At 41.3% G+C, this 13,917-nt stretch overlaps 1 protein-coding gene across 1 annotated transcript in view; it reads right to left on the reverse strand.

Annotated features, from left to right (window-relative positions):
- The window catches only part of LOC134546300 (sorbitol dehydrogenase-like), a 69,560-nt gene that overhangs the window by 16,065 nt on the left and 39,578 nt on the right, over positions 1-13,917 (reverse strand). The window contains exons 5-6 of the mRNA XM_063389022.1: positions 5,232-5,391; positions 2,995-3,179 (exon numbers count right to left, since the gene is read on the reverse strand). Coding sequence (XP_063245092.1) covers positions 2,995-3,179; positions 5,232-5,391 — 345 coding nt within the window. The remainder of the gene's footprint in view (positions 1-2,994; positions 3,180-5,231; positions 5,392-13,917) is intronic.

Consider the following 13,917-nt stretch of genomic DNA (forward strand, 5'->3'; position numbering starts at 1 on the left):
CCTTCAAATGAATCATATCTACCGCAATTACATACTCTTCAGTCCTTAACATGAAGGGGTTTAGTGAAGGGCTGCAACCAAGGGTGTATAAAAGACGAAGTAAAATGGCTGGGAAAAATCAAAATTTAGGCAAAGAAAGAAGAGAGCGAGCGATACTTTCAGGACTCGCCAGAGATGTGTAACTTTAAACTTAAGTTAAGAGAAAATTAGTGTTCTCATGCTGCAAATAAACTTATTATACGAATCTTGGACACGAAATTAACGTAGAATTCTTAAACATATTGCAGGGCGTGATAAATACACGCCAGTTGAGTTTTCAACTTAATTTATAGACGTGAAACACACGTAATTTCCGCAGCCGCCGCTAGAATTCGTTTCTGGAGCAGCCATGACGACTACCGAATCATTCCATTTGCAGATAAAATTTTAAAAATATATATAATGAAAAGGCTCTGATAAAAACGAAAAAAAAAGACTTGAAAAAATACTAAGCCCCAGCTTTGAACCTAATTTTCGACAAGGAATTTCATTGAAGTACTGTGACTTAGGCCTGCATACATAATTTTTTTTTAAAGTCAGAATAATGTTTGATCAACAACCTTGTCATTCTAGACGGTAAACACCGAAGAAAATGACAGATGTTATAGAGAGGTATTAGCAAGTACCTACTGTAAGTTATCTCGAGTGAAATAGGAATGGCTGGACGGGGAAAGAGTGAAATCGGCTCAGTTCCATAGGATTAATGACTTGTCTTTAAATATAATATCATTGTGTGACATCAAACAATTGTAGTCAATACATTATTATCATATATACGAAATGCCTCACTAGTCATCATCACCGCGTACCTCGTGACCACAGAAAAAATAAGATGTTACCTTGTAGCCCAAATAATCGTTATTTAATAATCATGAACGTCCCTAAAATCGGAAATGTGATTTCCTTATCAGTGACAACGTATGCCGTATCCTTAAACAACAGGACAGTTCCTACATATTTTTAAAAAACACTAAAATAAATTATTAATTTCACTTGAATCTAGAAACTTCTATTCGTAATTATTTTCAATTTTAAACTATCGTCCAAACCGGCCTTCACTTTTCTTTAAAATTAAGAAAAAAAATTTAATGTTGGAACAGGAAATTATCTTAATTGTGCTGCTGTTTATCAAGTGTCATAAATAAAAAATATATATAAACAGAATAATTAACATACACTCAAAATACATCCAAACATCAAGTGGCTAAAGTAGGGCAACTTCACAGTTTATTAACGGCATCGACATTGTGTGGTCACTAAAATGAATTTGTTATCACAACAGAATATTCGACACGTTGAATTTTGCTCGCGCATAAGCGGAAATGTTTAAAATGCACTAATGGGTAGCACCGACACCCGCAAGAATTTATAAATATGTAAGACCAAAATAATTCATAGTCCAGCTACTCATTTAAAAGGAATAATATTATTTGGAGTAAATATATAATATTAAGTCTTTAAAAATTGGCTAATAATGTGCTTGAGTTTTGGGTAACTATTAACTGGTTCATATATTTTTTAAAGGGATAAACACATCAAAGTTACTAATCTTAAATTTTCGACAAAACTAAATGTTGGAAAAAAAAACAGTCAAGAGTTTTCCCCGAAACCAGTGAGCTCTGTGGAGCGTCGAGTTGTGTGCTGCGAGCGTGCGGTAGGGCGTTTAACGTGTTACAATAGCACAGAACACTCAGGATTACAGAAGTGAAACGACGTGGCGTCGCACTCGGTCGTATATTGGTTGAGTCGCCCTCCGCTGCGGAAGCTCTCTCATTGGAGGGCCCGACGCCTGGCCAGTTAACCCCCCGGAGCAGTGATTGGCGCATTGTGTTCCGCGAGGCTGCTGGCCAGCTGTGCCATTTCGGTCGGCGACAAGTGGGGCGGTTTCAACTAAGAGTACTTTTTCAGTAGCGGCCATCCCATGGCCCACGGACCATTTTGCGCTCAACCCAGGATGGCCAGTGGCCCACCACAAAAAAAAAAAAGAATCGGGAATTGAATTCCAGATAAATTTAAATCAAATTATTAAAAAATTTAATTTTTTTAGTAAAACTTGTTATTTGATATGGATAAGAACTATAACCACTATTTTAATGCTAAGTTGCTGTTATGTCCTATCATATGTTCTATGACAAACTAAAACGACGTAAAATTACTGGGGCGAGGGTAGGTGGGATAGTCGTTACAGATATTTACCGAAAAGCCAATACAACACACAAATTGGCCCTCTAGGCTCTTGCTATTTAAAGCTGCCTAATTTGCTTAGGTTTTAAACATAGTATTATTATCCAGTATATACTTGGATGTTGACGCATTAAGATGAACATTGCTTTATTTACCACGACAGAAGATTTGCTTGAATATGAACCCTTTCAAAGTTACGTTGCTGTCAAAAAAATTCCTCAACAGTACGCAGAGGATAGACAGGGCCCGAGCAGACACCGGCGAGACGGACAAGTGACGGATAAGTGTGTGGACAGAGGCGAGCGGACACGGACCACGAGACATGGTTCGTACCCTCTTGTGCAACATCAAATTAAGGAGTTTCTAACGACCTCTCTACTTCATCGCCTTCAATTCTATCAACAGGTATAAAACTATTTTTTTTTAATATCATAAAATACGTTCAAACATTATATATTTTTTAGTTCAGTTGTTACAGCCAAGCCACTTTTGTCCAGAATTATCTCCGGAACACATGCCTGACCCAAGAATTTTGTCTATCTTTACCACTAAATACATTTTCTTTGCAAGTTAAGACAGTAAAACACACGTGCAGATGACGCGCTCGAACACTGCAAGAGGTTATTTGGCAGATAAACGTTAAAGTTCTTCAGGACCCGGTTTCCCCAGCACGTAACTGTGCCGTTAATTTAATTCAGATGAGTTCTTCAGTTCTCGTGTTTTGACATGTGGTTGTTGTGGCCGCGAAGGGCCGCGTGTATGCTGACTGACCTGTGATGATGACCTTGCTGGCGCCCATGGCCTTGGCGGCGAGCAGCGACACCAGGCCGATGGGCCCTGCGCCGGTGATGAGCACGTGCGAGCCGAGCGTGACGCCGGCACGCTTGCACGCGTGCACGCCCACCGACAAGGGCTCCAGCAGCGCGCCCTCCTCCAGGCTCACGTGGTCGGGCAGCCTGCGGGCACGCGAGCGCTCACATCCCCCACAGCCCCTACAGCCCAGTACTTCTACTGCCAGCACCTCCTGCCGACAGTCGGGCGTGCTAATGTGCACGCTGCCGTTTCTAGTCGCGACGTCCACGCATGTTCAGCATCACGTAAATAACAACGACCAATTAAAACAAATTTATGTATTGTGACTGATATAAATGTCAGCTATTAAATTAAAAATTTCGTTCTGAATCTCGAAATATTAAGGTTTTTATTTGTCCCTATTTGATTTATCATTTAAATTTATAACGTTTTAAACAAATCTTCTTTTAAATATCCAAAGTAATATTATATACAAACAAAATAAAACATGATTCCAAAGCTAATGGATGTAGATAAGCATTAGTCGATGCGAGTGTCGCATCCCTAGAAACCTAGATTCTTAGTGGACGCATGTGGGGATGCCGATGCATCCCTTGTGACAATTCGGAAGCAACGAAAAGATGGTCACATCCACTACGATGCACAAGTTCGGCTGCAGCTCTGGGGTTCAGTTACAACACTTGGGGTTAACGCTATAACGTTCCTTCATTTAATACTCAGCATTCCATTATAACGATCCTCTATACAACACTTGGAATTATGTCATAACGTTACGTCATACAACACTCAGCATTAAATTATAACAATCTTAGATACAACACTTGGGATTATGTTATAACGCTGCCATAAAACACTCAGCATTTCATTATAATGGTTATCTATTTGTTTTTTTGAGATTAAGTTGTAACGTTTCTCCTAATATCGTAGGTTTCCGTTGTTAAGATACTCTTTAAAGCCCACATAATTACGTTATAATTATTCTCTATGTACTTAACACTTGTAATTATGTTACAAGATTCTTTCATGATGCCATTCTATTACAACGATCCTCTACAAAAAAATTGAGATTATTTTGTAACGTCTCTCCTAATAACACAGGATTCCGTTTGTAACACTGGGGATTCCGTTATAACTGCACTATTATACCAAACTTTATTTCTCTGTTACGATAATCTTCATAACACTTGGTGTGCTCTTATAAAATTAATCTTCATACCACTTCGGATTTCTTTATAGCGCTCGTCTTTATGGCACTCACCTGATGAAGATGATAGTGAACGAATAAATTACGGTATATTGAGGTATTTACAAATGGGTGGGTGTGTGTGAGGGGGGGGGGGGAGGAGCCTCCAGTGGGGGAAAAGAGAGAGCCGCGAGGACATCACAGCGACCCTCAGCAGCGTCGCCATGTTCCCGTCAGCGGTGAGCAACTCTGTACGGCATGAAACGCCTCGGCGATGCAGAGCCAGTGACGTGTAAGGGGATTAAACTGTTTATTTATTTATTTTTTTGCAAATGGAAATAAATATTCGTGTAAAATCACAGATGTTTGTGAATTTGTACATTTACATGAAAACATCTTAATCTCTACAAAATAGTGTTCGCAGTAATACTGGGTAAGGATTATTACCCTGGCATTTATGCTTTGCGTTGTAACAATTCTTCCTGAATATATTCCCAGTATTAAAAAGCACGAGACAGCAAAATAAATTTAAATGATGAAATATTCGATTTAAGAATTTTTTTGCGTGAACGAAACATCAATTAAAATATAAAATAGTACCTAATTTTCGTTAGAAACACTCAGTATCATCTCGAAGAAAACGTATTTCATATATGCAAAAACTCTTTCCTGGTTACGAAAGGAATCTTCTGTGGATGAACAGGAAAATGTTTCCTGTGCGGGACGAGGAACGGCACACTCAGAGAAAGGGTTGTTTGTTTGTTTCAACAAAATATTTGTTTGTATTTGGCAAAATAAATATATGAACTTGATATTATACAAGATTTTCTTTTTGACCCAACAAAATGATTTTGCCAACTCAACTGCATATTTTGTTACGTGTAACAAATCAACTTCGTGACTCACCAGATTTGGTTAGGCCAAACAAAAAAAAAAAACAATTTGTTGACAGCAAGTAAATACTGGTTTCACCGCGTGTCAGCAAAACACTAGTGTGTGCGAGGGGACTCACTTGTAGCAGAAGTCCGCGGCGTGCACGTAGTAGCGCGACAGGTTGCCGTGGTCCGGCGGCGTGGCGCAGAAGAAGATGTCGCGGCACAGGCTGTACTTGCCCTCCCGGCAGAAGTTGCAGTAGCGGCACGGCACGCCCGGCTCGATGGCCACGCGGTCGCCTGCGCACAGCCTCCTTCAACCCCCTCCACCCGACCTCCACACGCCACACTCTGCACCTCTCTTTGTATTGTCAATGGAACAAAAACATTCATGCAAGAACACTTGTACATTTACATCAAAACAACTGTATCGTTAAAAAAAATAGTGTTCGCAGTAATATTGTGCTGTCACAGTACCTCCAACAGTTATTTGTAAACCGTTGCCTGAATACTAAATATTTTATTATCTTTCAAACGGTTCAAAATTACTATGTTTAAATGAAACAACAATTAAAATATAAAATTATGCGCCAATTGTAGAAAATGATATTCAGTGTTATCTTGAAAAACGTAATTCACACGTGCGCAAAAAAAAAAATACTAGCCATGTGTTGTACGAAGTTACAATATCTTTCTTTTTGTATTGCGAGATATTTCTTGGATAGATATTTTTTTATCTGCGAATATAAAAATTAACCTGTGGTTTATAAAACATTACATACGTAATTACTACATTACGATTAAAAACATTACCTGTGACGCCAGGTGGTGTTGATGCAGTTACGCGGAGTTTTGTCTGTCTGATGCCACGAACAATATGCGCCAATTAGAAGCGTCATGAAAAAAAAACCATGAGCTCTATATGTCACTAGTAATCAGATAATCTTTTTATTTCGCGGTTTATTCGACTATCGGTGGCTCGACTCTATAGAAATTAACAAAAATTATGTAAAAAAAAAAAAGTGTTCTACGATCGATGGTAGCTGAATTATTTTGTTGTTTGGCTGTGTTTGTATTAAATAGTAGTAGTATATAATAGGGGTTCCGAGCGCAGGTATCAGGTAGTGGATTAAAGATTGTGGACCGCCATCTTGGATTTGTGACGTCACGGCGGCAAAAATTCCTCAAAATTCCTCAAAAATGACTCAAAATGACTCAAAATTTCCCGTTTTAAGAAAAAATTTCCCGTTTTCGAGGGAAAAATTCCCGTTTCGAGGGAAAATTTCCCGATTTAGTCCTTAAAAATCCCAACGGCTAGAAATGTCCTGATAGAGGCTTAAGCATCCTTAACTCAAGCCTCAGTTAAGCCTCTATCAGGATGTGACCTTGACCTTTGACCTTGACCCCGACGGCCATCTTGGATCCACCATCTTGGATGACGTCATTTCGTTTTCTCGAACATTCCGGCATTGTGTTATCGGCCATTTTGAATTTGACGTCACCGTTGCAATTTCCGTTACGGTCGCCATCTTTAAATTTATTATCCGATTTTAATGAAAAAAAATTTAAAAATTATAAAAAAAATTAAATAATACAATTTTTAATAAAATATTTAAAAAACAAACATTTACAACACGGAGCTCGGAGTCCTCGGTTCGAACCCGACGAATGCAAAAAAATAAAAATGACGACCGATCCTTCCCTCGTGGTGGGTGCTGGCAGACTGACTCCCACCACTTTTTATCATCATCTAGTATGACGTCATGGCCGCCATCTTGTCTTCGATGCTGGAAGCCATCATCATTGTATCGTCGGCTAGAGTGCGCCGATGACATGTTAGTTTAATTCGTATCCTCTAGAGTGCAGTAATAATTTATTACTGTGACACCCGCCATCTTGTCATTTGGCCGCCATCTTGAAAATCCGTAATTATTTAGCTAGAAATTTGTGAAAAGTTCCAAAATTCATTAAATAAATCACTCATTAACTTACATATCGATTCGATCCGCTCCAGACCTTGGTTCGATCCTCTATCGATGCAATAATGTTTAATTTTATGAAGAAAAAAAAAATAATTCCAATAAACCATGTTCAACATTCGTAAAGAGACTTTAAATCATCTACTACCATCATCCTATAAGACATCAAGACCACCATATTGGAAATTCGTAATTGTAATGCTAGAGATTCGGGAAAAAGTTAAAAATTCATTAAATAAATTTGTAATCCATATAATGATTGATTGGATCAACTAATGTCCTTGGTTCGATCCCTGGCCGATACAAAACAACTTTAATATTTTAAAAAAAGTACCACTAAAGTGGCAGGTTTGAGAAAATAAAATACACCACAATTTCCTATAAAAAAACTTTTATTACATACATACTACACTACTACAAGTACAAAAAAATACACAGACAAATTACTAAAGCCTTTTGGATTCCTCGATTCAAACAGTGTTCTTATTGTACGGACTAAGCCTTTTACATGACTTTAAATGTCTATCCGATCCGGTCATCACCGCAGCCAGAGACGGACTGAAGTTCATATCAGTTATATAGTCTCATTAGCCGGTACAACACATGAGTCAAATCAATAACCATGTTCATTATAGGTCTCGGAGCATTTTTTATAATGACGATGTAAGCTATCGAGACGTGAAATTAGTTTATTGCACTTATTGCACTGAAATTGTATTCTTTGAACATTATTAGAACAACCGCATCTTTCATGTCTGCGAGCATTTGAGGTGATAGTAAATGATGCACCACAGTATTTGCACTGATGCGAAGTACGCTCTTCATTAATTGAAGTATTCAATGCTGATCAAACTTCAGCTGATGGTGGAACAGCACATATCGAAGTCTCCTTTAGTGTTGTCAGAGGCGTTGCCAACGGGATCTGCTCCAACATCGTCGGCGCTGACGTCATGGTTCCCGTAGTCGATTCTACATCCTCCATCGAGTTCGACGTTAAAGTCGGTAAAGATGCCATCGAAGTCTCAAGAACAGGCAATTACACGACTTATGCACCAGAAAAAACAAACTAGGTGATCCTTACACCGACGACGTCAGTAACAAACTGAGTGTCCTGTTGTCTAGGACTCGCTTATATACATGCACCGTATGGAATAAAACGCTAGTCAAATCAAGAACCATTTACAATAATACTAGAGTCAAAACAACATTAAAATAGAAGGACCATCAACGAAAAGGCAGCACATTTGGAAGCACCGACAACGAAACGGCAGCACATTTGGAAGCACCGACAACGAAAAGACAGCACATTTGGAAGCACAGACAACGAAAAGGCAGCACATTTGGAAGCACCGAAAACGAAACGGCAGCACATTTGGAAGCACCGACAACGAAAAGGCAGCACATTTGGAAGCACCGACAACGAAAAGGCAGCACATTTGGAAGCACCGACAACGAAAAGGCAGCATATTTGGAAGCACCGACAACGAAACGGCAGCACATTTGGAAGCACCGACAACGAAAAGGCAGCACATTTGGAAGCACCGACAACGAAAAGGCAGCACATTTGGAAGCACCGACAACGAAAAGGCAGCACATTTGGAAGCACCGACAACGAAAAGGCAGCACATTTGGAAGCACCGACAACAAAACGACAGCACATTTGGAAGCACCGGCAACGAAACGGCAGCACATTTGGAAGCACCGACAACGAAAAGGCAGCACATTTGGAAGCACCGACAACGAAAAGACAGCACATTTGGAAGCACCGTCAACGAAAAGGCAGCACATTTGGAAGCACCGACAACGAAAAGGCAGCACATTTGGAAGCATCGACAACGAAATGGCAGCACATTTGGAAGCACCGACAACGAAAAGGCAGCACATTTGGAAGCACCGACAACGAAACGGCAGCACATTTGGAAGCACCGACAACGAAAAGGTAGCACATTTGGAAGCACCGACAACGAAACGGCAGCACATTTGGAAGCACCGACAACGAAACGGCAGCACATTTGGAAGCACCGACAACGAAACGGCAGCACATTTGGAAGCACCGACAACGAAACGGCAGCACATTTGGAAGCACCGACAACGAAACGGCAGCACATTTGGAAGCACCGACAACGAAACGGCAGCACATTTGGAAGCACCGACAACGAAAAGGCAGCACATTTGGAAGCACCGACAACGAAAAGGCAGCACATTTGGAAGCACCGACAACGAAAAGGCAGCACCATCATCAAAAAGGCCGCACATTTGTCATTGGCTCCAATATTCATTGGCTCCAATATTCATTGGCTCCATTATTCATTGATTCCATCAGTCTATTGATTCCATCAGTCTAGTGACTCCATCTGTCATTGGCTCCTACAGTCATTGGCTCCTACAGTCATTGGCTCCAACAACTGTCTTTTGTCTCACCAACTCCAAATATATATATATGGCTAGAATTCTACGAGTCTAAGAGACTATGAGACCACATGGCTACGAGTCTAAAATGATCTAGCTGGTTACGAGTTATACATGGCTTGCGAGGCTACAGAGCTACGAAGTTTCTAGTACACAGGTTTACATGACTGCGAGGATACAGGACTACAAGTCTGCAAGAGTACTTGACTACGAAGGTACTCGTCTACATGACTCCAGTTACCGCATCTGTCTTCGACGGAATTTTCTCTTTTGCTCCAACTGCTCCATCAGCATTATGTTATAAGATTACAAGGCCTCTTGCTTACGTAGCTTCAAGTCTACAAGCCTCCAATGCATCATGACTGCGAGACTACGATCAATGAGGTTACGAGTCTACGCGATTGCGAGTCTTCTAGGTTACATGATCGCGAGGCTATAGGACTACGAAGCTTCTAGAACGCATGGTTACGAGACTGCGAGGCTACAATTCTACGAGGTCCCAAGACATCCAGGCTACGCGACTACGAGCCATGAGGTTACGAGACTACGTGACTACGAATCTTCAAGTTTACGAGACTGCGAGGCTACAGAGCTACGAAGCCTCTAGTACACAGGTTTACGTGACTGCGAGGATACAGAACTACGCGACTTCGAGCCATAAGGTTACGAGATTACGTGACTACGAATCTTCATGTTTACGAGACTGCGAGGCTACAGAGCTACGAAGCCTCTAGAAAACGAGTTTACGTGACTGCGTGGATACAGGAATACAAGTCTGCATGAGTTCTTGACTACGAAGCTACTCGTCTACAAGGCTCCAATTGACACATCTGTCTTCGATGGAATTTTCTCTTTTGCTACATCTACACCATCAGCATTATGTTATAAGATTACAAAGCTACTTGCTTACGTAGCTTCAAGTCTACGAGGCTCCAATACATCATGACTACGAGACTACGAGCCATGAGGTTACGAGACTATGCGATTACAAGTCTTCAAGGTTACGTCATCGCGAGGCTATAGGACTACGAAGCTTCCAGAACGCATGGTTACGAGAATGCATGACTAATTTGCCGCATGGCTACGAAACTTTATGTCTCTAACTGACTACAATAGCACTATTCAGTGGTGAGAGTAATTTATTTCATGCAAAGGTACTTGCTGCAAGCAGTTCCACTTTTCAACATCAGATAACGTCACGTTTTGCTTGCAGGTAAAATAATATTTATTTTATGCGGGATGCGGGTTGTTCACTATCGATCGCATAAGAAGAATGGCATCGATAGTCTTCAAGGAGAAGGAAGTTCGTCCTTCCTGCTAGTGCTTCTCAGATTTCTCACGGTCCGCCATCTTGGATTGTGACGTCACGGCTGCCATCTTAGATGGGTGTGACTTTGACCTTTGACCGAAACCGCAGGAATGATCGCAAGCACACGGATTAACCATCAAAATATATATAAGAATTATCAGGAGCACACGGAGAAAACCATCATAATATTGGCAAGAATAATCAGGAGCACACGGAGAAAAACGACACATGTTTTCTTTGATATCATAAAATTACAGAAAAAAAATATTTAGAAATAAAAAAAATTAATAAAAAAATTTAAAATAAAAACAAAAAATACATAAATAGATTCTGCTAGCTTGTAAACTTATCATTGCTGAGCAAAGATAGAGTTCTAGTACAAGCCAGAATCTATTTATGTATTTTTTGTTTTTATTTTAAATTTTTTTATTAATTTTTTTTATTTCTAATTTTTTTTTCTGTAATTTTATGATATCAAAGAAAACATGTGTCGTTTTTCTCCGTGTGCTCCTGATTATTCTTGCCAATATTATGATGGTTTTCTCCGTGTGCTCCTGATAATTCTTATATATATTTTGATGGTTAATCCGTGTGCTTGCGATCATTCCTGCGGTTTCGGTCAAAGGTCAAAGTCACACCCATCTAAGATGGCAGCCGTGACGTCACAATCCAAGATGGCGGACCGTGAGAAATCTGAGAAGCACTAGCAGGAAGGACGAACTTCCTTCTCCTTGAAGACTATCTATGCCATTCTTCTTATGCGATCGATAGTGAACAACCCGCATCCCGCATAAAATAAATATTATTTTACCTGCAAGCAAAACGTGACGTCATCTGATGTTGAAAAGTGGAACTGCTTGCAGCAAGTATCTTTGCATGAAATAAATTAACTCTCACCACTGAATAGTGCTATTGTAGTCAGTTAGAGACATAAAGTTTCGTAGCCATGCGGCAAATTAGTCATGCATTCTCGTAACCATGCGTTCTGGAAGCTTCGTAGTCCTATAGCCTCGCGATGACGTAACCTTGAAGACTTGCAATCGCATAGTCTCGTAACCTCATGGCTCGTAGTCTCGTAGTCATGATGTATTGGAGCCTCGTAGACTTGAAGCTACGTAAGCAAGTAGCTTTGTAATCTTATAACATAATGCTGATGGTGTAGATGTAGCAAAAGAGAAAATTCCATCGAAGACAGATGTGTCAATTGGAGCCTTGTAGACGAGTAGCTTCGTAGTCAAGAACTCATGCAGACTTGTATTCCTGTATCCACGCAGTCACGTAAACTCGTTTTCTAGAGGCTTCGTAGCTCTGTAGCCTCGCAGTCTCGTAAACATGAAGATTCGTAGTCACGTAATCTCGTAACCTTATGGCTCGAAGTCGCGTAGTCCTGTATCCTCGCAGTCACGTAAACCTGTGTACTAGAGGCTTCGTAGCTCTGTAGCCTCGCAGTCTCGTAAACTTGAAGATTCGTAGTCACGTAGTCTCGTAACTTCATGGCTCGTAGTCGCGTAGCCTGGATGTCTTGGGACCTCGTAGAATTGTAGCCTCGCAGTCTCGTAACCATGCGTTCTAGAAGCTTCGTAGTCCTATAGCCTCGCGATCATGTAACCTAGAAGACTCGCAATCGCGTAGACTCGTAACCTCATTGATCGTAGTCTCGCAGTCATGATGCATTGGAGGCTTGTAGACTTGAAGCTACGTAAGCAAGAGGCCTTGTAATCTTATAACATAATGCTGATGGAGCAGTTGGAGCAAAAGAGAAAATTCCGTCGAAGACAGATGCGGTAACTGGAGTCATGTAGACGAGTACCTTCGTAGTCAAGTACTCTTGCAGACTTGTAGTCCTGTATCCTCGCAGTCATGTAAACCTGTGTACTAGAAACTTCGTAGCTCTGTAGTCTCGCAAGCCATGTATAACTCGTAACCAGCTAGATCATTTTAGACTCGTAGCCATGTGGTCTCATAGTCTCTTAGACTCGTAGAATTCTAGCCAAATATATATTTGGAGTTGGTGAGACAAAAGACAGTTGTTGGAGCCAATGACTGTAGGAGCCAATGACTGTAGGAGCCAATGACAGATGGAGTCACTAGACTGATGGAATCAATAGACTGATGGAATCAATGAATAATGGAGCCAATGAATATTGGAGCCAATGAATATTGGAGCCAATGACAAATGTGCGGCCTTTTTGATGATGGTGCTGCCTTTTCGTTGTCGGTGCTACCAAATGCGCTGCCTTTTCGTTGTCGGTGCTTCCAAATGTGCTGCCTTTTCGTTGCCGGTGCTTCCAAATGTGCTGCCGTTTCGTTGTCGGTGCTTCCAAATGTGCTGCCTTTTCGTTGTCGGTGCTTCCAAATGTGCTGCCTTTTCGTTGTCGGTGCTTCCAAATGTGCTGCCTTTTCGTTGTCGGTGCTTCCAAATGTGCTGCCTTTTCGTTGTCGGTGCTTCCAAATGTGCTGCCGTTTCGTTGTCGGTGCTTCCAAATGTGCTGCCGTTTCGTTGTCGGTGCTTCCAAATGTGCTGCCGTTTCGTTGTCGGTGCTTCCAAATGTGCTGCCGTTTCGTTGTCGGTGCTTCCAAATGTGCTGCCGTTTCGTTGTCGGTGCTTCCAAATGTGCTGCCGTTTCGTTGTCGGTGCTTCCAAATGTGCTGCCTTTTCGTTGTCGGTGCTTCCAAATGTGCTGCCGTTTCGTTGTCGGTGCTTCCAAATGTGCTGCCTTTTCGTTGTCGGTGCTTCCAAATGTGCTGCCATTTCGTTGTCGGTGCTTCCAAATGTGCTGCCTTTTCGTTGTCGGTGCTTCCAAATGTGCTGCCTTTTCGTTGTCGGTGCTTCCAAATGTGCTGTCTTTTCGTTGTCGGTGCTTCCAAATGTGCTGCCTTTTCGTTGTCGGTGCTTCCAAATGTGCTGCCGTTTCGTTGCCGGTGCTTCCAAATGTGCTGTCGTTTCGTTGTCGGTGCTTCCAAATGTGCTGCCTTTTCGTTGTCGGTGCTTCCAAATGTGCTGCCTTTTCGTTGTCGGTGCTTCCAAATGTGCTGCCTTTTCGTTGTCGGTGCTTCCAAATGTGCTGCCTTTTCGTTGTCGGTGCTTCCAAATGTGCTGCCGTTTCGTTGTCGGTGCTTCCAAATATG

This window comes from Bacillus rossius, chromosome 1 (assembly GCF_032445375.1).
Source record: "Bacillus rossius redtenbacheri isolate Brsri chromosome 1, Brsri_v3, whole genome shotgun sequence".
NCBI lineage: Eukaryota > Metazoa > Arthropoda > Insecta > Phasmatodea > Bacillidae > Bacillus > Bacillus rossius.